At 39.0% G+C, this 27,576-nt stretch overlaps 1 protein-coding gene across 1 annotated transcript; it reads left to right on the top strand.

The window, feature by feature from the left end:
* Positions 1–30: 30 nt before the first annotated feature.
* On the top strand, positions 31–23,818 carry LOC140946319 (2-oxoglutarate dehydrogenase complex component E1-like). The gene is made up of 26 exons (XM_073395419.1): positions 31–591; positions 3,893–4,087; positions 4,373–4,475; positions 5,121–5,221; positions 6,340–6,397; positions 7,308–7,404; positions 7,843–8,080; positions 8,800–8,908; positions 9,211–9,281; positions 10,035–10,163; positions 10,864–10,926; positions 11,149–11,265; positions 11,636–11,788; positions 14,636–14,867; positions 15,618–15,768; positions 16,511–16,638; positions 17,019–17,104; positions 17,662–17,754; positions 18,470–18,541; positions 19,130–19,180; positions 19,788–19,862; positions 20,095–20,167; positions 20,496–20,605; positions 21,339–21,392; positions 22,216–22,370; positions 23,179–23,818. The coding sequence occupies exons 1-26, from the start codon at positions 403–405 to the stop codon at positions 23,273–23,275; spliced, it is 3,000 nt and encodes a 999-aa protein (XP_073251520.1). The 5' UTR covers positions 31–402; the 3' UTR covers positions 23,276–23,818.
* Positions 23,819–27,576: the final 3,758 nt, after the last annotated feature.

Here is a 27,576-nt window from a genome sequence, read left to right as displayed (position 1 = left end):
CAATCGATTAGTTAGCTTATGACGTCACTGATTGATGACTTGCAAGGACATCACAGACTGCTTCAACGCGCGAAGCATACGGGGTTGAAGTGAGGAAATTAAGCAGTTGTAATGAAAAGACAAGGTTGATCGTGGAGTAATACTATCGGTTTTGGAGGAGAACCACACGAAATCGCTCATAGGTACTTTAAACTGCACAAGACCGCGTGGTTAAAGACGACGCTAACTTAACAGACCGTCCAACTACCGAAAGCCTTACACTGGAGCCTGTTGAGAGTTTCGGCTGTTTAATGCTCTCGTTAAGCTCATTACAATCGCATCTTCGACAACACAGGACTTATCTGACTTTTGAACACTTTAAAATAAGAACTAGGACTTGAAAAAAGTTGTTATATTTTGACGATGTATGCGGCGAGAACGTGGACGAGAGTATTGAAGCGTCACTTACTGGGTTCTGCCAAATACCCATTCCGAAGATGGCAGCAAACCGCGGCAATGGTGGCTCAAGAACCATTTTTGAACGGCAGCAGTAGTAATTATGTGGAGGAAATGTATCTGTCGTGGAAAGAAGACCCCAAAAGTGTCCATCGGGTGGGTAACTATAGCATATTGTATGTCTCTTAAAGTACATGGTAATATTCTGTTCATAGTACATAAGGCGACAAGATCGTCGTGGGATGCAATTCCACGCGAGAAAGTGAAAGATATCTTTGCTTTAAAGCAGTGGGTTTTGAAGAAAACACAACTCTTTTAATGCAGTTTTTTGTCACTGATAGCTGTTCGTTGTTTTGTGTTTGTACGTCACTTGGTCAGCTATAAATGGGTGTGAATTAGGCTGAATGTTTTGTTGTCTGTAACGTGCCGCTGTGCAGTGTTCATTCGGGTGTAAATGCAGTACCCAATATATTATTATAATAAGGAAGTTCAAATTTGAACCATGGACCTTGTCCATCCTTTGTCTAATGCGCCTTGACTTGCAGGCTTTCCCTTGATTATGCAGTACCCAATATCAGATTTTGAGTAAACATGTTTTCAGGCTTTTTTTTTAATATTGGCCTTTTTGAGTGAATTAAAACCATCAGATCAATACTCATTTAGAAGTACTTCAACCAAAGGTTTTATCCACCTTAAACCAAACAAAAGAAGAAAATTAAAGAAGAATCTAGAGGAATTGGCCCGCGTTGTGGCCGGACTTATCACTCAAGACCAAGATAGAGAACTTAATATAGTCTGGGACATATATCAGGGATTTGGACTGTCTGCTACACAGGCTGAGAAGAATCCATCTTATTAAATGGCCAGAATTTCATGTTATGAAAGTACAGTCGAACAGAAAAACAGTTGAATACCACCTGCCTGAGGATGACGTAAGAGGTGCTATATTGCATCACGCAACATTGGCATGGCATTTATATAAATTTTACATAAAAAAAATTAAAATAGTTTATTTAAAGAGAAGCATCTGACTCTTTAAAACTGGATTGGCAAGAAGAAATTGCATTTGAGGCTCTTTTACAGTAACTCCCAAAATAACTCCCCTTCAAGAGTGGAAGAGCAATCAAAGGAAAAGATGTATTTGTTAATGGATTTACTGGCCTCTGTTGTTTTTATTACAGCTCCCTTGTTAATACACATTATTAATAATTTATACATTAATGCCTGAAACAAAAACAAATAAGTATCCAAGGTTAAAACTGACCATCAACAGTTGTAGTTTGTTAGCGAGGAATTAAAGTATTTACTAGAATGATAACCTCATCAAAACTGGTGCGGTATCCATAAATAATATTTTTCATTAATCATCAATGAAGAATATGATATGGCAAGCCACTATTAATTAGGGTATCATCAGGGCTCGAGAGAAGTTGAATTCCAGCTTCTCGTTTTGCTTGCCAGGAGTTACACCCCTGTATGTTTAGTTACAAGGTGACCCTGCTTCAGCCTTTGTTCATTGTGCAGATGTGCTTCAAAAGTTACTCACCCAACAAGAAAATCTACTTGCCCAGGACGACCAGATGGGACGTTCTGTTTAACACAAGAAGTTTATTACTTGTGCATGCTTGAATAATGTTATAGTATCATGGGTGACAAATTACTCCTTAATTTTGGCACACAATTTAAGCATCATTTGAAATAACAAATTTGCCATCAGACGGCAATCTTCCATACATCTCAGTTCCAAGATGGTAACGAAGTTATAAAATTTTATAAATGAAGATATCAGTGCATTAAAAAGAAAACCTAAACACACTAAAAAGCACGTCATGAAGGATTCTAGCAGGTGTGTTGTCGAAAAATTGTTAAAATTCTGAACTTAAGCCAGATTTAAGGTCTAAACTTATGAGAGTGTGGAGTTATTGATCGATTCGAGAAAACCAGGATAAACATGTCAAAAATTCCGGAATTGTGAATGTAATTCGCCACCCATGATATTAGGGAACTTACTCAACAGGATGGAAGAGGAAAGAAGACGGCAAACCTTGTTTGACAAAATGTGACAATAATTTTTTGTTTGAAATGAATTTCACTAGACATCATCATCATCATCATCATCAATCTTTATTTATACACAAAATCGTATCACTTTTACATGGTCTTTCTAGGAATCATGTGTAAAATTATACTAAAATACTCTTAGAAACTACTTGACTATAAAGTTAAAAATGCAAAAACTTATATTATATTAAGAGTTACAATGAGTCATGGTGTATTAAGATAATCTTTCCCATGAAATGAAGTTTTCAAAACATTTAAACTAGGCAGGTTCTTCACTTTTCTTAGACAGATCTTTTTGTTAAAGACCAGAAAACATGAGTTGTAAGTAAAGATCACGACAAACCATGCAAGTAATAGCCCTGTCACAATTATTGTCACACGCAAGCATTTTGCCGTCCTCTTCTTCTAGCCGTCCTCTTGTGTAAACTCACTATTAACCCTCAGACGTACAAAGGTGTATGTGTGGGGGGGAAGGGGGGTATAAAACATCAGCGCCTGAAGTTTTCTGTAGTTGTTTGTTTATCCTTTGTGCACAGTTTGGGACAATTTTAGTTATGGTCAGTTACCATGGTTACAAGTTTTGATGTCATAAGTAGCAGGTGGTCAATCCATTTTTGAGTGAAGAAGCATGTTTATTCAACTTTTTTCAACAACTTGTGGATGAAATGATGCAAAGTAATTATCTATGTGTTATTTTTCATGTTAAACATTAAAAACTATTAATTCTCACTGTTTTTACCTCATTTCTAAATCTTGAGAAAATCCAAGATGGTGGCCAAGATGGCGACCATCTTTGGTGACGTCAAAGACCTCCAGCAGCGCCACCACCCATAAATATACCAAAGAAGAAGATTCAAGGCTTTCCACTGAGGGCAAAATTGTTTAAGAAAATTGCAACATATCAAAAACCCAAGCGGCGTGGAGGTTCCATTAACCCCCCCCCCCCCCCCCCCCCCTGTACCACAGTGGGGGTATGAATTTTCCTGTACGTCTGAGGGTGTTAGGTAATCAAATGGTATACTCTTGAATTTAAGGATTAATTTAACATGCATCAAATCCTAGTAAGTGGACAAAATGCGCATGATAATAATTCCTTGATTTCACTTGTCACCATTTGATTACACATACTTATTTCATGTAACAAGTCAAATTTTGTGTCAGTAAAGCATGCACTTTTGAGGCCCCTTTTTCTAAGGACTTAACCTGCTTTAAATTGGTTGCATTTGGAAGTTGTGATTGATAGATTTTGATCCATTTTGTTTGTTTCACTTGTTACAATTACCTAATTGAGTACTCCTGTTATTGGAAAGCAGAGTAACACTTAATATGTAATTGGCCCCTGATGAGGTTGCGTTGTATATTCACCAAGTCATTATTTCCTATGACCCTTTTATAGTCATGGGATGCGTATTTCCGGCAAGTTCAGAATGGTATGCCACCAGGTCAAGCTTACCATCCGCCGCCAATTCTTGGACAGAAGTCTGGAATGGTAGCAACAAGACAAACAGTTCCAAGTGCTGTTGATCAATCAACAATCAACAGTCTGGTGTCTGATCACTTAGCAGTGTACTCATTGATTCGTTGTTATCAGGTAAAGAGATAATGAAATATTATAAAAAATATCACTTTATTCCTCTTCTGAGAGCTATTGTTAAGTTTTATTTTCTGTTACTGTGTTGTAAATAATGTTTCATTCTCTTTAGTTCAAATTTATTAATCAGATGATAAACAACCACTTACCTGTAATCAAAGAAAACGGACACAGTCAAGTTTTGCAATAATTGCAAAACTGGGTTTGTGAGTCTGGTCTTATCTTGCCAAGATTTCTTGAAGTAGCAATGTTTTATGGTTTTGTTTGTTCACATTGTGATTCCAGATCCGAGGCCATCACATGGCTCAGCTAGACCCTCTTGGCATTTTACAGGCAGATCTGTCAGATTCTGTTCCTGCCGACCTTTCTCTTGAGTACTGGAGTCTTGGTAAGTCATTCAGCTCAAGTTGTTGAGCTTATTGTCAATCCTTTGTGTCTAAGACAGGTTGTTTAAAATCCTAATATATAATTATCCTTGCGGGTCAAAAGCTGTTTTGCAAGCTTATGTGAGAAAGTGAAATTATTATTTAAATGAATAAATAAAGCAAGTAATAAATTAACTCCTGCTTGTCAAAATTGTAGCCAGTATTTGTTTGGACATCCACTAAGGGTGAATAGAATGTATATAGCACAATCTTGTCACACTTTCTATCACTTGTAATCTGATCACATGTTTTGTGATCCTCTATCACATGAAACTTCATGCTAAAACTAAGCACAGCATTAGAGAAAGAGCATTTTAACCTTCAATCAATCTGCCCTGCCCTCCCCCTTTCCCAAAGAATTTCTGTTACATGTACAGTACCCCTCAGCCTCTTAATGACAGCCACCCTTCTTCAGTGAGTACTCATCCCTCATGGTTTGACTGTAAATGGCACAAACTGTTGTGGCGTTTACTCTGCCAGGTCTAGAGAAGCTAATGAGTGATAATTAAATTTATTTCCATAAATCCTCAATTGGGGCTCATTTGAGAGGGGTGGCTTAATAAAGGATTTACGGTACACTGTATACTAATCCACTTTTTGATTTACAGGAGAGTCAGATCTTGACAAAATGTTCCAGTTGCCAAACACAACCTTTATTGGAGGTGAAACAGAGGTGCTGACGCTGAGGGAAATTGTTAAAAGGCTGGAGGTATTGATGAACTTTTTTCACAGTTAGTGACTATCACCTTATCTCTTGTGACAATGCAACCCACTAGGAGAAGGCAGTGTGGCTGAAAGGTTAGAGCACTAGAATTGTAATGCAGCGGCCCTGAGTTATCCCATCCTAGGGCTAGCTGGATTTGTCCTCGGTACTCCCAAGTTCAACTCCCCATTCACTTATAAAAAGGTAACTGGTTTGCCAGCCTCCAGCCCGTTAAGATTCTAAACCTTGTTATGTTTATTTTCAAATGTTTACTCTTGTCCTTATTCGTGGGCCACAATAAAAACTACTGGGTTATCAGTGATTATTGTACAGGGCTGTCATATTAAGGGCTGTAACCTATAATACCTGTTATGACTGAGCTCACTTGATGCTAAGTAGAAAGCTAAAGGCGACACTTAAAAGTTTTGTGAGACGTTATGGGTGAATCTTCACGGCTGCCTCAAAACATAAGGACAGCCCTCTTGTGTTACCCCTATTAGGTCTTTATTGGTTTGGTTCAATAATTGTGGTTTGCTGTATATATAGGTAGTCAGCTAAAGGCAATTCTTGATAATTGAAGCTGTGCTCTAGCGGAGCCCAGTGGCCGCTGGCACCCAACTTTTCCTCCTGGGTGACTAGAAAATCTTAGTTTTATCATAGAAATCATATGCTGGGCACCCTAGATTTTATAGGTTCAGAGTGCTGGGCTCTCTTCAATTTTCCTTAGAGCACAGCTTTGATAATGTTACAAAGACTTATTAGAACGTGTCCATGAAGGTGCTATTGACCTTCCACTGTTTAGTGTATTTTAAATTTCTGACTGGTTTGGAATGTTGCTTAATCTGATAAAGACTGTGCTTCTTTCCTCCAATGAAAATTATTTCAGCAGAATAAAAAAAAAATGGCTCAATTTTAAGCTGTTCTTTTCTTTTTTTCTTGTTTGTACAAAGAAATAATTATTCTTTTCTGCTCCTTACCCCTCACCATTTTCCTCCATAAAATGGTGTTTTAATAATAGCAATAACACTGGTATAAAGAAAGAGTAAGATGTAGATTGTTATTAAAGTAATAATAATTAAAATGGTTGTCTGAAAAGTTGTTCTTCTATTCATCATCATCATTAGAATGCTTACTGTGGACACATTGGACTGGATTATATGTTCATTCCAGAAAAATCGAAATGTAAGTAATAATGTATGCCCATAATCCACCAATAATTTTCTGCTTTAAAATAATAAACTTGTGTCTTACAAAACTCTGGTGCAACCAGTCATTTTGTTTTTGTTTGTTTGTTTGTTTGTTTGTTTGTTTTTATTATTAATTCTGACTCTTCTTTTCCTTTATTGTAATCTTTAAAACTAATAAAATTATCAAAAGATGTAAGAATTGTTATTTTTCTTTTCCTTTCTTACTACTTGTGAATGATTTTCACATTAATTTGTGTGGGAAAAACTGGCATACAATGTCAACATTGATTTAGCTTGTTTTAAGCAATGCAATCTGTCATTTTGGAAATTGTAACAGTGATAGGCCACATAGTTATCCTTAGCCTTTTGTGACTGCTGAATGGAGAGTTTTCTTGCAGACTGCACTGGTCTTGACCATATTCCAGAAGTCCCAGATAAATATTCTAGGAGTAGTATGTTTTCAAAACGAGAAATTGTTTAGCCTGAGAAAACATCCAACTTTTCGTGATACCATTACTGGTACGTCCGAGCAAAATGACATCTGAGAAATAAGTGCAGAAATTCCATACTGATGACATGACACTACCCAGATCTGGGTAGTGCATCTGATTGGCTAAAAATGTGCCTCAACCAATCAGAAGCACTTCCCAGATCTGGGTAGTGACATGTCATCAGTATAGAGATTCTGCACTCATTTCTCAGACATCATTTTGCAGGAAAACCATTGGAGGCGTCACAGGCTGGAAATTGTCATTTCCCTAGCTGTGTTTATTTTCCCATTTTGTAAAATAAAATAGTATTTAAAAATATACCAGTATTACCATCATATGATTTACTTTAGGAACAAAGGAATACACGTAAAGTCCTAATTAACTTGTTTTGATGGACTTGTACTTTTTGTAAAGGTGACTGGATCAGAAAAAGGTTTGAAACACCGGGAATCATTTCACTCGATGTGGAGGACAAGAAAACACTGCTTAAAAGGCTTATCCGCTCACAAGGGTATGAAATCGTGTCAAGAAACTGTTTTCACTTATAATGTGCATGGAATTAAAAAAAAATAGAATTACATGTACCAAACAGCCACAACTTCCTCCTTTTACTCCAAGCTTAAAATAATATGGGCATCTTTGATGCGGACAATTTTGTCTTAGCTCTCATTGATAAGGAATATCTTGCATGGTTATAATTATCACTAAGCTTTTGTGTGCATTTAGGCAAAGGATTTCAAGGTATAAATATCTTATATATAGTGGCAAATTTTATTATCCATGGCATCAGACTTTTGCCATTGAATCAGACGAGACACTGTGAATGAGACAACCCAGCAAGGGCTCATATTGGATTGCCGAGTGTGGAGTTCATAAATGTTGGCGAACAAGGCACCTGCCCAGTTTTTCCTTTGCATTCCTTCTTTTCTCTAAACATACCACATGATAGGTTTGAGGCATTTCTGGCTAAGAAATGGAGCTCTGAGAAGCGTTTTGGCCTTGAGGGTTGTGAAGTGTTAATTCCAGCAATGAAGACAATCATTGACAAATCCAGTGAATTTGGAGTAGAGAGTATCATAATGGGAATGCCGCACAGGGGAAGACTGAACGTTCTCGCAAACGTGTGTCGCAAATCACTCGAACAACTCTTTACTCAGTTTGACTCAACTTTGGAAGCATCAGATGAGGTATGCAAAAAAACATCATGGTTAACCCATTCACCCCTAGAGGTTTTTCCAAAAAATGTCGTTTGAAGTTTCTGGTCACCATCACCCAATGGCGCTTAACAATCATGTTTAGCTCTTAAGAATTACCATAAAATTCCGAAAATAAGACCTAGGGCTTATATTTTTCAAAAGCCCTTTTTGAGGGGCTTTTATACGGAGGGATATTTGCGTTTCAAAATTGATTGGGCTAGCCTTATAGTTGGAAATAAATGTACCATTTTAGCTTTGTTTTACTTTGTATTTGAGGGCAATTTTCCAAGTACAAGCCCCCGGGGGGCTTATATTTGGAGGGGCAATTTAACAGAGGTGTTTTTTTCATTACCGGTTCGGGGGGCTTATACATGGAGGGGCTTATTTTCGGAATTTTACAGTGTGTTAATCTTAAACTCCCAATATCCACATACAACTTCTCCCGACTGATCTTCATACATTTCCTTAAAAACTTAGTGGAGAGAATTTGATAAAAGATCTAAGAATTTTACCTTAATTGATCGTGTTATTAATTCTGATGGCCTTTTCCCTTGCTTGTGTATCAGTGATTTTGTTACCCCTACGTCCTGCGTCTCTGACGCATAGAAATCCCCAGACACAAAATTGTACCTGTCAATTTTAGTCCTGCAATTACATGTATGTTAGTAGATACAAGCTTTTGTTGCAGTAAAAGAGTTTTTTTTCAATAGGGATCAGGAGATGTGAAATATCATCTAGGAATGTCACATGAGCGCCTGAACAGAGCAACCAACAAAATTGTGCGCCTGGCTGTTGTTGCAAACCCCTCTCACTTGGAAGGTTTACCATGTCATTTCTCTTTCATAACACTCTATTATTGTTTAAGGATGGCTTATCTTCCCAAATGATTAGCACTTATCTGCAGGGTTTAGGGATAATTATTTTCATTCTTATAAAAGTCCTTGAATTCTTTCTTTTTGGGTGTTGTTTAGTGAATACTTAGTGTTGTCGTAAAAAAATGTGGGATCACTGCAGAAACAATAATATTGTGCCCCTGGTTTGTATCATTAACAGAAGTAAAACTGAGTTCAGACATGCTCTTCATTCGCCAACTGCTTGACAATTTGTGTTTGATTCATTAGCTGTGGATCCTGTTGTTGAAGGGAAGACCAGATCAGAGCAATTCTACAGGGGAGACTCTCAAGGGAAGAAGGTGCTATTGATGAAACCAATGAACTAAGGCTGTGTATTATTTGTGAAAAGTTATTGTCATTTTAACAATGTTCGCAGTGCCGGATCCAGACCGTGAGATAAGGGTGGGGCCCGGGCTCCAAGAATTTTTTTTCAGCCCTTCAGGCCTCAGTTTGATCTAAAAATAATGGGGGACCCCTCCCCTGGATCACCACTGGTCCATTTTGAGTTGTGCTTGTGCACAGTTCATGCAAAAAATTATTCAGCTAGGGACATGTTGCATGTCACAAGTTCTCACTAACTTGGCACGCAGTGTATACTGTAAATCCTCTATTACCCCCCCGAGGGGACTTATTTATTTGAAATACATTTGAGGGGGGCTTAATAGAGAAGGGGCATTTATTTGAGAGAGGGGGAAACTTATAAAATTTAGCAAAGATAATGGTATCAGTTCGCTATAAACAACTAGAATACAAAGTGGAAAAGCTCAAGTACATGATGTTGGAGGTCATGCTGCAGAGGATCAAAAACAAAACTGAACCTCCAGTTGGTGATTAAACCGTCCCAGATCAGTCAACACAAACTTTCACAGTCGTGATTGATGTGTACAGTCTGTCATTTATTGGTCTATAATTTTAAGGGGAGGGAAAGGGGGGGGGGGGCTTATTAACTTTCTACCCCTGAAAAAGGGGGGGGGCTTATCTGAGAGGGGCAGCTTAATAGAGGATTAATTTTTTTTACAGTATTCACTCTAACAATGTATTTATATGCAAAGGTGATGAGTGTTCTTATCCATGGTGATGCAGCATTTTCTGGTCAAGGTGTTGTGTATGAGACATTCCATTTAAGTGCATTGCCACAGTATACCACACATGGCACCATCCATATTGTTGTTAACAACCAGGTGAGCTATATGTGTTATTGACCGAGCTTGAGGTCCAGATGGCTGGATATTGGCCAAGGTCTTCACGTTGAGGTCAATAAAAATGCAAAAAAGAATGAAGCCAATATTCAGCCATCTTTACCGAACAAGGTTGGTCAATAATGGATTTATTACATGGCCAAAAAGAGAACTTTTACCTGCGGGACCAACATGGGAAATCCTGAGCCAGGTAGATAGGCCCATCCTGCCCACTCGGGTAGCCAATCAAAATGCAGGATTCACTTCATCTTGCCGGCTTGCAGATTCAGCCATATAATAAACACACATATTGTTTTTTGAAAGAAGTTGTTTGTGTATGTTTTCTTTTCTTCCGGTTTTCCCCTGCCTGTTTACTAGGCAGTAGACTTAAACTCAGGACGTGTTGTTTTTCTTGCCCAGGTTCTGGATTCAAAAAGCATCCTTAGGTTAAGATAATCCTCAGTACTGCTTGTTATACAAAAGGTTTCATCAAGAAACAATACATAGAATCCTTATTCCAGGTACAAATCAGTTGCCAGTATATGTTCTAACTGGTAATAAATAATATAAAATGGCAAGATCAAGTTAGCTGTTTGAAACACTCTGTTGTAGTTTTCTCCTGGCAAGGAGTGGACACATCAAAGGTTCAAGGCCCACTTGAGGAATTGATTGACTTATTTTTTTTTAATTTCTCTCTCCTTAGATTGGCTTTACAACCGACCCAAGAGTGGCCCGCTCTTCTCCTTATTGTACAGATGTTGCTAAGGTTTGTCATGACTGTTGCTAAAAAGAAAGTACACACATGAAATGATCTCATTATATCAGTTTGTAAGGGCCGGGTTAAATGGTCCTTGGTTTTACCACAGAAAAGCGTTTTGATCACAGTCACTTAGTTTGCCAGCATTGGAACAAAGTCAAAACATACCTAAATAACCTCTTGAATGAATTTGTTTCTTGTAGTTTGTTCAATGGTTTCTTTTTTCATCAGGTTGTAGATGCGCCTATTTTTCATGTAAACGCTGATGATCCAGAAGCTGTTATGCATGTCTGCAAAGTTGCAGCAGAATGGCGAGCTGAGTTTGGCAAAGATGTCGTCATCGACTTGGTATGGAGTGTTTTTGTTTTAGTTTTGAATGAACTCGCTGAAGTGGGGAGACAACTGTCAGTTTTGTCATTTCGCCAGTTCTTGGTAGGCTCATTACAACAGCATTATGCCAATTACGCGCTGTTTGATCTTCCTTCACCTAAAACTTTTGTGACTTTTCGTCGTTCTTGCCTGCACTCGTCTCCCTAACCTGTTACTAGTTATTACTAGGTTATTACTAGTATATTTTTTTAATATAGAACAGTGCTTATAGGTTTAGTTGTTAAGCTCATATGTTGAACGATTTTAAGGACTTACTTCATTCTAATAGTCAACTATATAGATATGTTTTTTTTAACATTAATACTCTTGTATGTGTCCCTCATTGAAGGTTTGTTATCGTCGCCATGGTCACAATGAAGGCGATAACCCAATGTTTACCCAACCAATCATGTATAAGATCATTCAAAAACAGGAAGCTATTACAGATATGTATGCTAAGAAACTTCTGCAGGAGGGCGTGGTCAACGAGGAGTGGATTCAGGTTTGTACCCTTAACAAGTTGCTGTTACTAATAGGGACTTGAAGATCCAACGGCGCGCCGGCAACGAGAACGTCGCTTAAAAACCGAATTTTGCGTTCTTTCAGTCTTTATCGCAATTACTCCTACCCACTTACTTTGTCAAATTTAGGCGAACCCTCTTGAAGTTGAATTTCAAGGGACCATATCCAAGTCCAGTAAGAGAAATAGAATTTTTTCGTTCAGTACTTGTTTACTTCCTCCAAAAACGCGAAATTTATAATAGGCATTTTCACGTCGTAGTCGTGCAGTGACGTCGTCTGAATAAGCGGCCCAATAGGTTTAATAAGCAAATCAACAACTCATTTTCAATTCGTGTTCTTCCCGCACCTTGGACAAGAATGGGTCATCCGCCTCAGAGGAATCTGGTCTTCTGCGTTTGCACCTGTCAATGTAATGTTGTCTGATGATCAATCAATGTAAATTATGTAATGAAGTATCATTAAAAAAATTTAGAAGCAATTGCAAATTATTGTACTTCTGACTATTCCCCTTTTTCGTGACTTTTGCAGCCCCTTTCCTGCTAATAGTTTCAACGTCAGCAACTAGACTTGGCCCCTCTTCGCATGTAATAACTTCCATCTCGTCTTTGTCCCGCCTTTTTTCCTCCACCAGTTTTTCTTGCTTCACGACGATGTAAGTCGTGTTCCTTTTTCCACAGGAGTTTCAGCCGCCTCCAGCATCCTTGAAGCTGACGGAGGTCGCGTTTGATACCGTTAAGATTTTGGGAGTTAAACTTGGTTAAAATTTCCTCCCATGCCTTTGTCTTTTTTGTCAACGTTTTACTGTCATAGCCTTTACTTTCCACTTCTGGAAAGTCTCTACCCAACTTGGCTAATAAAAGTTTTTCTTGTTCTCTGAAATTTGTTGTGCGACTTGGTTTAGAAGCCATATTGTAGAGACACAACCACTATCTGGAAATGTGGATACGAAATAACTCCGCAGACAATGCATTTCCTCGTGAGACATGGTTTATCCATTGACTTGCAAGAACACGGTTCAGTCGCGTTTTAACAATGTATTTTAAGCATCGTTTAGCCGTTGTTTATCGAGACAACGTGTAAACCGCGGCTCAGCCCTAAGCACAGCTTAACTTAGACTCCGTCTAAATAACCAGCCCATTGTTTTTTTGACGTTCTCGTTGCGTTCGCGTCATTGGATCTTTTAAGTTCCTAATAGTACTGAAGAAAAGTCACACCACAGGATTTCGTTCACAGGCTCAAAAGTTAGAACTTCATACTAAATAAATAGTACCATGTGAAAGTACTACTGAAGAGGTTTCATCTGAATGGTAACACCATAGGATTTCATCCACAGACTCAAAAGTTAGAACTACGTACTAAATAAATAGTACCATGTGAAAGTACTGCTGAAGAGGTTTCATTTGAATGGTAACACCATAGGATTTCATCCACAGACTCAAAAGTCAGAACTACGTACTAAATAAATAGTACCATGTGAAAGTACTGCGGAAGAGGTTTCATTTGAATGGTCACACCATAGGATTTCATCCACAGACTCAAAAGATAGAACTACATAATAAATAAATAGTACCATGTGAAAGTACTGCTGAAGAGGTTTCATTTGAATGGTCACACCATAGGATTTCATCCACAGACTCAAAAGTTAGAACTACGTACTAAATAAATAGTACCATGTGAAAGTACTGCTGAAGAGGTTTCATTTGAATGGTCACACCATAGGATTTCATCCACAGACTCAAAAGTTAGAACTACGTACTAAATAAATAGTACCGTGTGAAAGTACTACTGAAGAGGTTTCATTTGAATGGTAACACCATCGGATTTCATGCACAGACTCAAAAGATAGAACTACATACTAAATAAATAGTACCATGTGAAAGTACTACTGAAGAGGTTTCATTTGAATGGTAACACCATAGGATTTCATGCACAGACTCAAAAGATAGAACTACATACTAAATAAATAGTACCATGTGAAAGTACTACTGAAGAGGTTTCATTTGAATGGTAACATCATCGGATTTCATGCACAGACTCAAAAGATAGAACTACATACTAAATAAATAGTACCATGTGAAAGTATTGCTGAAGAGGTTTCATTTGAATGGTAACACCATAGGATTTCATCCACAGACTCAAAAGATAGAACTTCGTACTAAATAAATAGTACCATGTGAAAGTACTGCTGAAGTGGTTTCATCTGAATGGTAACACCATAGGATTTCATGCACAGACTCAGAAGTTAGAACTACATGCTAACTAAATAGTACCATGTGAAAGTACTGCTGAAGAGGTTTCATTTGAATGGTAACACCATCGGATTTCATCCACAGACTCAAAAGATAGAACTACATGCTAAATAAATAGTACCATGTGAAAGTACTGCTGAAGAGGTTTCATCTGAATAGTAACACCATAGGATTTCATTCACGGACTCAAAAGTTAGAGTCCATTTCTTTATTCCAAATAAAGAAAGTGCTGCTGAAGACAATCGGTCGTCACCTGTCTCGGACTGTATTTTCCTTCATCATATTCTTGAAATAAAGCCAAATTAAGTGTATCAAGTGCTTGATGGCCGCTTAACAGAGGTGACACTACAATGGGAGAACTCTCGTTTGGACGGCCAAAAGCTGGCCGCGGCCGCTTGATAGAGGTGGCGCTTAATAGAGTTTTAACTGACCATTGTTTTCTACAATTATTTCGGGATTTTGATTACTTACCACGTAATGGAGGGTGGCCGTTTAATAGATGGCCGCTTAATGGAGGTGCAAGTTTACTTAGTATACGTTTCGTGATTGTTTTCCCTTTTGCCTTGGTTGTTCTTCAGGAAGAGAAAATCAACTATGAGAAGATTTGCGAAGAAGCGTTACGTGAAGCAAAGTCTGACAAGAGGGTTTTGCTGAACAAAGATTGGCTGGACTCACCCTGGAAAGGCTTCTTCAAGAAGGGATACACACCTTCTTTGCCTGTCAGACCAACCGGAATTCCACTCGATACGCTAAAACACATTGGGAAAGTGTTTAGTACTTCACCTGGTGGAGATTTCAAAATTCATGGAGGTAAAAAGGACCTTTTTCAATTCGGCGACAAAATTAGTTGAGACACCTTGCCCGTAGAGCTTCTCTAACAGTTGGCCAACTTAAAAAAGAGAAAATGAAGCTTTCCTCCCCCATCTCCTTCATGAAATGTTGTGCCGCTCTTCGAGCTAACTGTAGGAAACTGCAAACACCCCAACTTTGAATGGAGGGGAGGGGTGTTGATTGTTTTGTTCTCCGAAGGTACCCCATTTGAGTACAGTGTCTGGACAATTTTGTGAGACTTGCTCACAAATCAATTTTTTGGACCGGCAAAGTCGCAGAAATGAGCAGCAAAAAATTTTCCCTTCTGACCGACTATCGACCTCACAAAAAGGGACTTTTTAGTTTAACTACAGACATGAATTCACGATGCCCATTCCCATGATTTCCTTTGTTTTACGTTGAGGAGAAGGAACTAAGAATTAATCATCGTAGGCAATCAAAGTAGAATATTTATTGATTATTACAATGTTCGCGGGAAAATAGAACGGCTGCGAGCAAACGCCTTCATTTCGCCAGGTTCGCGATTAAGTTTATTGATTGACATTGAGTAGCAAGGACCGACGATGGCACTTGTGAAGATTGCCAAGCTCAACTACAACTAGATAAGGATGAAAACGACGTCGGCACTTTTAATTCGTGGTTTTGTAAACTAAAAATTTAAAACATCTTTTGGCTCTTGGGCCCTTTTCTGCTTGAAACTCTATTGCTAATGTTGAATCATTCACTCAGGGCTTCGTCGAATCCTGAAGGCTCGTCATGACTTAATGGAGAAAGGTTATGTTGACTGGGCGATGGGTGAAGCTTTAGCATTTGGCTCGCTTCTTATGGAAGGAGTGCATGTGAGACTGAGCGGACAAGATGTGGAGAGAGGAACTTTCAGGTAAAAAATAGACATTTACAAGGATGTTGCTGCCTTTTGGTTTTAGAGCCCACGAACGGTAGCCAGTAATTCCACCCAGCCATTATTGCTTGCTTTAACCACATATCAATACTTATACTAAAGCTAACGGGGTGCTTAGTGTTATAGCTGGTCTTGTATTCTCTACATAAACCGTTTTTAGTAGTAGTGATCTTTATCTGTTGGAAAAAAAAATGCACTTTATTTGAGTGTCAATGTATTTAGCACGAAAGTGCTAATTGGGGACACTATATTTTACGTCTCCTAATGGAGACGGGACCGCCATTTTACGTGGTCATCCGAGCCACGCGAAGGTCCAGCCGCCTGCAGGGCAAAGGGAGTTCCTTCATTTCTCAGTTATTTTAAGACCCTTAGTATTGGTCCGGCCCCGGGAATCGAACCCGCAACCTCCCGCTCTGCAGTCGAGCACTCTACCGACTGAGCTAATCCTGCCGCGGTACAAAAAGAAAAGAGGGCTCTTAGCCTACCTTATCTTATGAAGACATGATGCAAAGCAAGCGTGGCCAAGCAAACAGGGCTCAGGAGTTCCGGAGTGGAGCTCCAATCCTGTCTTGCCTGCAAGACGCATTGATATCTTGTTAGTCCCCAGTTGCGCTTGTAAAACAGCGGAGTAGTTTGCCTCCTGTGGGATTTGGGATTCTTCATCTTCTTTTTCACGTCTGAGTACGATAAAGGCTGATTGTTGCCTTGTCTTTGCTTCCAGTCATCGTCATCATATTCTCCACGACCAAGATAAGGACAAAGTAACATATTGCCCCCTGAATGACCTCAGTCCTGATCAAGCCATATACACTGTTTGTAACAGCTCATTGTCAGAGTATGCTGTGCTAGGTGAGATTACCGGTATTCATGTCATTCTGTTGAGTTCCCCTCTCGAATAAATTCCCTGAGCAATGCCAAGCCATTGTCCTACATTCCTACTCCAGAAAGCAAGTAAGAATTTGAAAGAAATAGATGGCTGGGAATGAATTGAAATAGTGGATCGATCGAGCTATCTGGTAAGCGCTTTTGGAAAACAGGATTTGTTTTCCCGGTTCTAGAAATGGACAACGCTATCTACCACATAACTCACGAACTAGCGGACAAGTATTAGCCTGAAAACAAGTGTGTTATCCACTGGACAGAGATTTACTTATATAACCGTAAGCTCAACACATACCGTGGCAAATAATGTCACACATTCATCTTGAATCTGCATTTGACATTTTCAGGTTTTGAGTTGGGCTTCAGTATGACCAATCCATTTGCTCTTGTTTGTTGGGAAGCTCAGTTTGGGGACTTCAACAACACCGCACAGGTATAACGGCATGGTTTCCAAATGGAAAATAGTTGGGAAAAGTCCAGCGAACATCATGTGGAATCCATCCTTAAATAGATCAGAAGTCTGTCTCAGTTATCGTTGACGTAGTCATTACAACAATTTAAAACCATCGTAGCGATCCTAGTCATCAAATAGAACCATGCGTTATAGAACCACAGGGAACTGACCTGTGTCAAACACAATTTAAATTTTTGTTGTTGGCCTCGGAATAATTTGTAAGAAATCTTGCTGCTCTCTTACAACCAATCGGAAGGAAATCACTTGCGACGCGATGTCTTCGCCCATTTTTGTGTGCCTTAACCTTTTTCTGGTTAATTTTAGTGACTGTTAACACTACAAGACCAGAGTACAAGTTATATTTTTGGGGGTTGTTTTGCGACACTTTCTGCTTTAAACACAATTTTGAAAGAAGCCAATCCGTGGTATATTCAAGCTTAAAATAATGAATTGTGGTTGACTGATAGCACTGTGACGTTCTTAGTTCACGCGGCTCCGTCCTCTCTAATTCTTTCTGTATTTATTCCCTTGAACAGTGTATCATAGATCAGTTTGTCAGCAGTGGACAGGACAAGTGGGTCAGACAAAGCGGACTCGTTATGTTGTTACCGCATGGTTATGAAGGAATGGTATGCACATACTTTTTAACCTCTTGCCAATGAGGTTACGTTCTTGTTGTAAATCTTGGCATTTTCACCCACAAGATCCCATTATAAAGTGTCGAAAATTTAAATTGTTTGTGTCATTATCGTTGCTTTTTGTACAGGTTATACTGTAACCTACGTGATAGGCCCCAGAACAGAGCGCGAGGAAACGTTCCGCCGAATTTTACGCTTAAACGTGCAACTTGTTTCGCAGCATTATTACAAACGAGTTGAGTAGCGATGTTGCGCGTTTTACAATCCACGAATTATCCTGTATTGCAACAAATCAGGTTGATGCAGGTTGCGAAAAGTTGTTTCAGAAAGCAGAAAGTAGTTCCTTTTATAGCAAAATCTGTGCACGATGCGCATTTTAGCGACCCAAAGTTAACTTGTCCAGCAGCAAGTGACGTCATCCCCTGTATGGCGTGACTCCCGCGCAATTTTATCCAATTAAATGTTAGTAGTCACGCAACTTTCAACAAGCTGATTTGATGCTAGACAGGTTTGAACGTTATGATAAAACGCGCGGGAAAATGCGCAACATCAATTTTCAACTCGTGTTGCAGTAAATTTGCAAAACAAGTTTTTGCTAGCCGTGTCACCGTAGCTTTACCACACCCTGCCAAACTGGCTTCACATACTGTCGCTATGTTGCTAACTTGTTTAAGCGACATTTTAACGGTTCGCTGCTCAATTACAGGGGCCAGAACATTCAAGTGCTAGACCAGAAAGGTTTCTACAGATGAGCAATGACAATCCTGATGTCTTTCCTGTAAGTTATTTTGAACTTCCAATCCTGCTCAATTATTTAGACACCCGTTAATTGACGCTCATAAGCCCCCCACATCTTATAAGCCATCCCAGCTATAGATCCATCTGCCTGTAAACAAAAAATACATCTGACTACCACCTCGCCGCCCGCTCCCGATATAAGCCCCCTCCAAATTTAAATCCAGTACAATATAAAACGTACTGTGAACAGCACTGCTCTAGCTTGTTTTGAAGCGCTTTTTATTAGTCTAGTTGTAAGTTCCCTTGGATATAAGTCCCTCCGTTTATAAGCCTTAAAGAGTGATCAGCATGAAATTTCTCCTTATAATATCCATGCTTTAGAAAACAGGCTGGTCATGAGAACTGAGTAAATGATCAGGGAAGATCAGTCTAATTGATATTTCAACAAATTCTTCCCACTACTTCCATTGAAAAAGTATAGGGATGGTAAATGAGAATCTCAATTTTGATATATAGGGTTAAAAAGGGTTAACCACTCATGAAGATGTATAAAACCAGGACTTATAAGCGCGCAAATTACGGTACCCTTTTGTTTAATTTTGCTGACAAGTGTTTTGTTTTCCACTAGACTCTTGATGAGTTGTTTGAAGTTAACCAGCTATACTCCACTAACTGGCAGGTCAGTAAATAACAATACATCTTTTTACCGATACGGCGGCCATATTGAATTACTTAGTTTTCCTAGAAAAAGATTGTAATGGGAAAAAAGATCGTTGTAACGTGTTTGGATCTAATGATGATCGCCTTTTTCCCGTGAAATATATAGTGAAGCTCTCTTTGTGCCCGAAAAGTGTAAATGTAAATATCATATTATCCACTACCCTTGGGCTTTTCAGGGGTAATTTACAACACTGGTTGGGGGACTTTGCCAGACTGCTAAAGGTGCAGTTTACAAGTAATGAAGGAATGAGTAACGATGCTCCCATACATGAGTGTGAAAGTGAGATAGACCATTTGACCCTCAGTGGCTAATTTTTTTCAATGGTTTTTTGCCTTTTTCTCGACCCTCTCTGACTGAATCATGCTCATTTTGGCATAGATCTCTTCACCATGCACAAATTAGACGACAAAGTTGTCCTTGATCGTCAAAATTGAAGACGTCAGTCACAAGCTACAGAAAGGACGTGGATCCGCACGGGAAGTGACAGATGGTTCAGGGGCGAATGGGTTAATATTTTGTCCAGGGGTGGACATGTATTGAACTTTTGTCGCTTTTAAATTCATAGGTTGTCAACTGCAGCACACCAGCGAATTTCTTCCACATTTTACGCCGTCAGATTGCACTGAACTTCCGTAAACCTGTAAGTTTTAGTAGTTAGTTTTGTTTTTGTTCTTGTTTTTGTGAGTGTTGCTTAGAGTCAGCCGAATGGAAACAAGTTAATAATTTATCATTTCTACTGACACAACATAAGTGGTTTACGGCCATATTGTGCAAAAGACAGGCCACTTTACAGGAGAAAGACGAAAACTGGACCTATAAATGGTTGAAATGTACATTACTGACCGCTTAAAATTTTTGCATGTTTATCTTAGCTCATCCTTTTGACACCCAAGAGTCTTCTTCGATTGGAAGCCGCTAGATCTCATGTTGATGAAATGGAGGAAGGTAAGGAGTTTTCCTTTGATTTAAACTTACCAATAAAAGATTCACGATATCGTGTCGCCTTAAACAAATCACTTGGTGTCAAACCGAAATTTCCGATCGGTATCGATCGTCCTTCTTTCATTCGACCCGATGCAACTTAAGTCAAAACTAACTTTCAACAGTTTTTGACATAAGATGGTTGTTTTTAGAGGCTAGTTAAGGTAGAGTTTCGCAGGGAACAATTATTTGCAACTTTGAACTCAATTTGCCTCAAGAAAAGCGCAGCAACGCTTCTAAGTAGCCCGAGTGGATGTAATTCATATCACAAGTCGTTGTTCTCAATTTACAGGTACTTCTTTTAGACGTGTGATTCCTGACTCTGGTCCTGCATCAAACAATCCTGAAAAAGTCCGCAAGCTCCTTCTTTGTACCGGCAAGATCTACTATGAATTGTTAAAGGTGAGGTGAAACTAAGATTCTTGACTTGTGGTTTTTCCTTTTGGGACACTTTCTTGCTAATTATGAGTTTAACCCTTTAAGAGTGATCAGCATGAAATTTCTCCGTATTATATCAATGCTTTAGAAAATACAGAGCGGTCATGATAAATGAGTAGATGATCAGGGAAGATGAGTCTAATTGATATTTCAACAAATTCTCCCCACTATTTCTATTGAAAAAGTATAGGGACAGGAAATGAGAATCACAATTTTGATATTAGGGTTTAAAGGGTTAAACAAAGGCTTTTTTGAGCGACGCATGTCAACCGGAAGAGACGATTTGCCCATAAATTTAGGCGAAACCACAGCCGAATATTGCAAAAAGTCCACTTCCGGTTGACTTGCTTCCCCAAAAACGGCTTTGCTTCAATTCCCTAATAAATTTTGTTGGGGGATTTGGTTTGGTGACGTCATTTCGGGAATTCTCCGAAGAAAAGCCTGTCGATACCTCAACGTTTTTAATACTTGGGTGTTTGTCTAGCCGGCAGTTAGTGGTCTTGTAGTGCGTGGCCTCCAACACGAATTTTTAGGGCAGAAATGTGTTCAAGTAATAATATTAACCAAAAAAATCTCAAAGTTATCCACGCATCATAAAGGTGCCAAAACCGAAACTTTAGGCAATGTTGTTCATTGCCTTGTGTAGGCAAAATCCTCCGTATCTTCGGTTGTTCTTATTGTCTGTTTTTAATATCAGGAACGTAACAAGAGAGGCCTCGAAGAAGACATAGCCATAACTCGCGTTGAGCAGGTAACTTAGAGTATTTTTCCAAGTTACTATGGGATAGACTGCTACGAAATTTTTCAAAGGGCAGGTTCATTTCTATACCGATATACAGTAGAAGGCTGATTTCATGAACCTTCGTTCCAGCTTTCATAACCAGTCTCCTCTAATTACTATGCTGGGGGCCGTTTCTCGAATGTCTAGTAACCTTTTAGGCCCTAAGGTGAGGCAAAACCTATCGCATGGTAGCACGGTTTCTAGCTCACAAACCATTCAATTTTGTTTTGTTAACTGATGGTTTCATTGTATAATTTTAAAAACTACTAAAACGTTGATTTTAAATGTAAACCAGTGCTCGAAGTTAACTTTTTAACGCGCTTGCAAAGTTTTGCTAGTAAGAATTTTTTCCACTAGCCAACTGGTAAGACCACTAGCAAATTCTTTCCCTTTGTTTGGGAGACATGGATGATTCTAACTCGCAAACGTTTGCTAATGGATATTTTTCTCACTCGCAGATTATCAAAATCACCCGCATTTTGCGAGTTTGCGAGCGTTAATTTCGAGCCCTGTAAACACGGAAATATAAAACGGCTTTCCGGGCCCGAAAAGTTACCGGAACGTTCGAGAAACAGGCTCCTGGAACCAAAACTGCATTCCCTTCCATTCCCCACTATCCCCACGATTTTGCGAACTTCCGGATTCCACTGTAAGTTGTGTATCTTTAGGTTTTTACCTACCACGATGTCAAAGTCTTGGTATATTGTCGTGTGTCTTTCTGTCTCTCTTTTTGCCTGTCTATGTGTCTGTCATTCCCTTTTTGTAACACTGACCGCCATTGTTTTTATTACAGATAAGCCCCTTTCCCTTTGACTTGATAAACGCTGAGTACCAAAAGTACGACAATGCAGACATTGTGTGGGCACAGGAAGAGCCCATGAACATGGGATACTGGACTTATGTCAGTCCTCGACTTGTGACGGCTGTTGGAAACAAGCCTAAGATCAGGTTTGTAAAAGTCAACATTCTTGAACCCTCTCGGCTTCTGGTTTCTCTCTTAGGTTGCACAATGGTGCAGTGTACACAGGGCTGAACGGACAGTAGCGAGACGAAAGTTAATATTCAGGAGTGAGGATTGGGATGTAGAGAAACAAACCTTGTCGGCCAACTGCTCCGGCACGATGTGTGTGAAGGACTTGTTCCAGTTTAATGCCGTTATTGTTCATACTGTAGCGGATAGCCTTCCGTTTCGGTACAAAGAGCCATCCGGTATAGAGTGTTTTCACTCACGTGGCCAACATCTTTGCAAATTTAATGAAACAAGAGAAAGCGTTTCCATAAAAAAAGAGTTCAACTCCCACAGGATTGGTTTGGGACACCAACATGGCCGCCGTTTCATTGTTTGGGACACCAATATGGCCGCCGTGACGTCATGTGAAAACACTCTATTGTGTAAAGTTAGACTTAGAAATACAAATGCTTTATTGCGCGGTTCGTGAATCTGTAGGGGAAAAAATGATCCTATCATACTTCGCCTTGTGATTACAGCGGAGTACAGACCGCTAAATTGACCATGTCCAGTGCACTTGAAAGACATGAAAAATGCTTGTTTTTTTTTTTGTATTCATTAGGACACAGAACAAAATACGTTAGTGGGGGATGCCATTTTGAATTTCCTTCCCCTGGCTGATGAAAAGGAGTTTTATAAACTAAATTGTTTGAAAGTGCCCCCTTTGAGTTCTTGTAATTGCCACGCGCTTCCTTAATTTCTTTATTCACATTTCCCACATTTTCTCTTCATTTCATTTTTTTACAGCTATGCGGGTCGCCCGCCATCGGCGTCAACTGCAACAGGGAACAAACATCACCACGTCTCCGAACAGGAGAATTTAATCAACAAAGCTCTGGAATAATTCTTCAAGTTTTATAAAAACTCATTATTGGACTGTTTAACCCAAAGACCGAGAAGACTTTCTGGTTCACAAATTGAAAATGATTATTACATCATTTCCTCAGGCATTTTTTTTCTTCTAGCTCTCAAACGTGTGTATTAGGACTTGCGTGCAAGATCCTGAATAACAGATGCATCAGTATTGAACTGTGAAATACAAAGGTGAGAAACTGCATTGATTCACAAGACAGCATAAAAAGCTGATTACCTTATATCATTTTTTTGCTCCAACACATACAGTGTATGCACAAGATTGGTTTACGGGACCACATCGAGGAAACTACAATTATACAAGTGGAATATTTGGTTTATGTTAAAGCGGGCACCTGACGACTGTGTTATTAATTGCGTGTTTCCTTTTTCTACCCAACTGAACCGTTTTGAACTGGGGTAGACCAAGAATCAAATTAGACTTGAGATTAGAAAAGTATTTTTAAAATGGTGGAACGGTACGCATGACATGCACTAGATAAATATTAATAAAACAATACTCAATTTCTTCGTACTGTTTGTGTCAGTGGCATTCTTTTTTTTGTGTTAGCAGTTTCCATAAAAACTGTAAAACACCCATGCAGTCATGTAGTGTCCGTAAGTTAGAAAAGTGATAATTTTGAAGGCCAGATAAAAAATACTGTATGATTCAGTTCACAAACAAGGAGAGTCTATTACTCTCTGGTGGTTGCTTGTCATTATTTCTAGTCAAAAGAAATTTTGCAATGGTCATCGGCGTGCTACATAACATGTAGAAGCGTGACGTAAATGTTTTCTCGATGCAAGGAGTCATGCTTCATTTTCTTCGACGTTAGTCATTGGCGTTTTATGACATGAAGGTGGGGCGTAACTCGTTGCGTCAGGTAAATAAGCGATTTTTATTCGATGCAAGAAATCACTCTATTTTCTTCGACAAAGCAGGCTATGTTTCATAATTATGTGACATAGCAAGTCGATAAAATCGAAAGTGCACAAGAGACATAACAAAAACTGTAAACACGTGCTCTCTATATTTGTATAGGCGCGTTCCCACCCATCCAATTTCTCTCTCTCGAAGGGAAACTTTCAGCATCAAGTTCTTATAGTTTCATCCCAACTCTCTCTCTCTCTCCACAATCAAGGGCGTGGCTACCTACCGAATATAGCTCTGCATACCGGATAGGACCTCTGTTCACACAAAATTGGTGATTCCGGGCGATCTCTGTAACAACGCGAAGCTGCGTTGCGCCACGCCGATCCTGAAAGTGGATCGTCACTTACCGGATAGGTTTTGGAGTACGGCGCAAAGTCAGACAGTAGGACCCTCTACCTAAAAAGGGTAAGGAGTTGATCTTTGGGGCGTAGCCTTCCCGTATAAGACTTTGTTGAGTACCCCCGAGCTCAAAACCCTCTAAGCCAACCGCTCTGATACGATGTTCCATCCATATGTGTGAGCGACTTGTTCCAGTTTCGTGCCTTTGCTGATCGCACTGCAGCGGATAATTTTTCATTTCGGCACGAAAAGCTAGCCGGTATAGCGTTAACATAGATGAAGAGAAGTAATTAAGTGATTAAGAACATTAGCCTATGTAAGGATGTACCTACACATCAACTGCTTTCGGGTTATTGTCGAAAGAATGCAGTGTTTTCTCACGATTTTGCCACACGCGAAAGCCACTGTCTGCAGAACACTGTCCTTCGACCAAGAGAGATGATTACCTCACAATACCCTGACAAACAAGATAATTTACTCATCAATCTTGATGATAACGATTTGTAAGACAGTAGTTCAGTCAAATTGTGGTTTAAAGTCAAACTAATTGCAACTGAATTTTCTTTCAACGTCATTAATGACACCCTAATCAGACCGGGGGGACTTTTGAAGCCCTTCCTAACTAAAACTTTGAATACATTCAAAACCGTTATGGAGTACATTTAATTAATTCAAAATGTCGGATTCAAGATGGTGGATAGTTCCATTTTATAATAAATGACGTCATTATGAAATCGTAGCTATTTCTAAAGATTATAAATGTGTTAGTTACCTTCCTGATGATTAGACACATTACTGTTTAAAAACAAAAATCAACGATATAAAAGAAACTTGACGTTTCGATAGCTTTATGTCAAAATTATCAAAAGATAAGAAATTAACATGATTCGTAGAAATATCATTTCATAAAAACATCATTTTTAATGCCCAAACTTATCCCTGAGATATTTAAAACTTTAATTTAAAACTTCGTGTACAATCATTCCAAATGTAGAAAGTAAGATATGTTTATCCTCTATCAAAAACGCCAGTTTATTTATCCAAACAAAGTAAATGCCCGAATTTAATCTTGAATTATTTAAAACTTTAATTTTAAACTTTGCGTACAATCATTCCAAACATAGAAAATTTACCCTCTATGAGAAAAGCCAATTTATTTATCCAAAATAAATTCGCCACCAAATCGCCAATTTCCATCATTTTCATTTTTAAGTCACGCAACCATAATTAAACGTCAAGGCACCAGAAGACCTCAAGATTTACTTTTAAAAAAACAAAATTTCTTCCAGGTCTCCTAGCGAGAGATATTGTCAATCAATCATATGCTGCGAACACACCTTTGAACCGGGCCTTAAACCCCTTAAGTTTATGATCATCAGTATGGGATTACCTTGGACAGGGATCGAATAAAAATAAAACTAAGATTTTTTTTACGAGCCCCAAAGAGGGCGAAAGAGCTGTCTATGGCTACAATCCCGCTCAGTTTTTGGTTCTTTCGGTGTCGTGTTGATGTCTTGCAGAGTTACTTTTCACCTAGTACGATCAGCATTGCAGTATTCTGCTTGCAGAATTTAATATGTCTACATTATTATTTTTGCTGATCAGGTCTTTATAGATCCTACGTTCTTCGGCATATTCGTTTGCGGTCCTTTGCAGTCCCTTGTGTTTTCATTTCACCTGCCGACTCCGTTCGGCGGAATGAAATCCAGAAAACCAAGCGCATGAATCAAGAAGTGTGAATGTTCTTTTTTAAAGCCTTCTTCTCGTAAAAGTCTAAAATTTAGTTTAGTTTATCTTTGTATTTAATCACTATTTACTTTGGCAAGTTTAATCGCTTTGTGGTCTCAGGCGTTTCTAATGTAGTAAAAAAAATGAACTGGGCTATCAAAACATCTGCGCGAGTAGTTTTTTTAGGACATACGCAGTGCTTCTTGTTGTAACCGATTATTGGTTCGTTTTCTTACAGTTAATCATGATCAATTTCATTGGAAAAAATGGTGTACGCTTTTGGTGTTCAAAAAGGCGGATAAGTGATTTACGTAGTCAATTAGCATGCGTCCTGCTCCTTGAAATAAGTTTTCACTTTGGCTACCCTCCCCCTACAGGAAGGAGGTATAGTGTTCTTTAGATTAAAGTCACATTTCATGTAGTTTTTGAAATGTTATTTCTGACGAATGAGCCCACGAAGAAGGCAGAAATAAATATTTTGACGGCACGAGATACAACAGGGCCTGGACACTAAGCCGGGTGCACCATGGGTAGCCATATCGTGGGTATATAAGGCTGCGTATATCACGTGTACGTCATCTAGGCTTCTGAACCAACCTGTCTTTGGTTTTTTGTTTATTTTATTTCATTTTTTTTTAGGAGCAGTCTATTCTCGATTACATTGTAAAGTCCCGTAGGAAAGGCTTTGAGCTTGGGCCTTGGTTCCTACCCAGATTTCCTGCCAGCACTTTTTTCCTTCGGGTTTTTTTTTTGGGCAGGTTTTCTCTAGCCTCAGTCCGACCGCATCTGTTTCAGTTGTAAGCGGTAGCTCAGCTCTGATAGTTTTCAGCTTTTTTCCCGTTTCTTATTTTATGTACTTGTTCGGTTTTCACAGTTGTGAACCTGTTCCTTTACTTAAAATATTTATCATAAATGTATATGAAATAAATCATTTGATCTTTAATATATTTAGTTTCTATGTATGCTTAGGTCAGCTGTCCCGGGACCGCTCTTTAAGTGGCGAGATATGTCTAGCTTGACGCAGTTAGATTGTTGGCAATAGAGCGGTTTTCATTTGAGTGTCGAAAAGTAATTGGTTTTGCACTTTCTACACGATGCGATTGGCTTAAAAGATTCGCGCCACCTTTTCATCCAATCAGAAGTAAGACCAAAGCCAATTGTGACGCGCTTGCATGCATTTTCCCGCGCTTTGCGTCAGCCACATGTAATTACTTCGAGTTTTGATTGGTTGAATGTATTGTCTGTGTCCTATGTGATTGGCCAGAGTAATTACTTTGGTTTTGGTTTTACGA

Source organism: Porites lutea, chromosome 8 (genome assembly GCF_958299795.1).
Source record: "Porites lutea chromosome 8, jaPorLute2.1, whole genome shotgun sequence".
In the NCBI taxonomy this organism is placed as follows: Eukaryota; Metazoa; Cnidaria; class Anthozoa; order Scleractinia; family Poritidae; genus Porites; species Porites lutea.
This window is presented reverse-complemented; position numbering and strand designations above follow the sequence as displayed.

Excerpts from the sequence above, each read along its gene's own strand:
- LOC140946319 (XM_073395419.1), top strand. The coding sequence starts at position 403 with ATGTATGCGGCGAGAACGTGGACGAGAGTATTGAAGCGTCACTTACTG. Across the intron at positions 592-3,892 it reads ACCCCAAAAGTGTCCATCGG|TCATGGGATGCGTATTTCCG; the intron begins GTGGGTAACTAT and ends ACCCTTTTATAG. Across the intron at positions 4,476-5,120 it reads TCTTGAGTACTGGAGTCTTG|GAGAGTCAGATCTTGACAAA; the intron begins GTAAGTCATTCA and ends TTTGATTTACAG.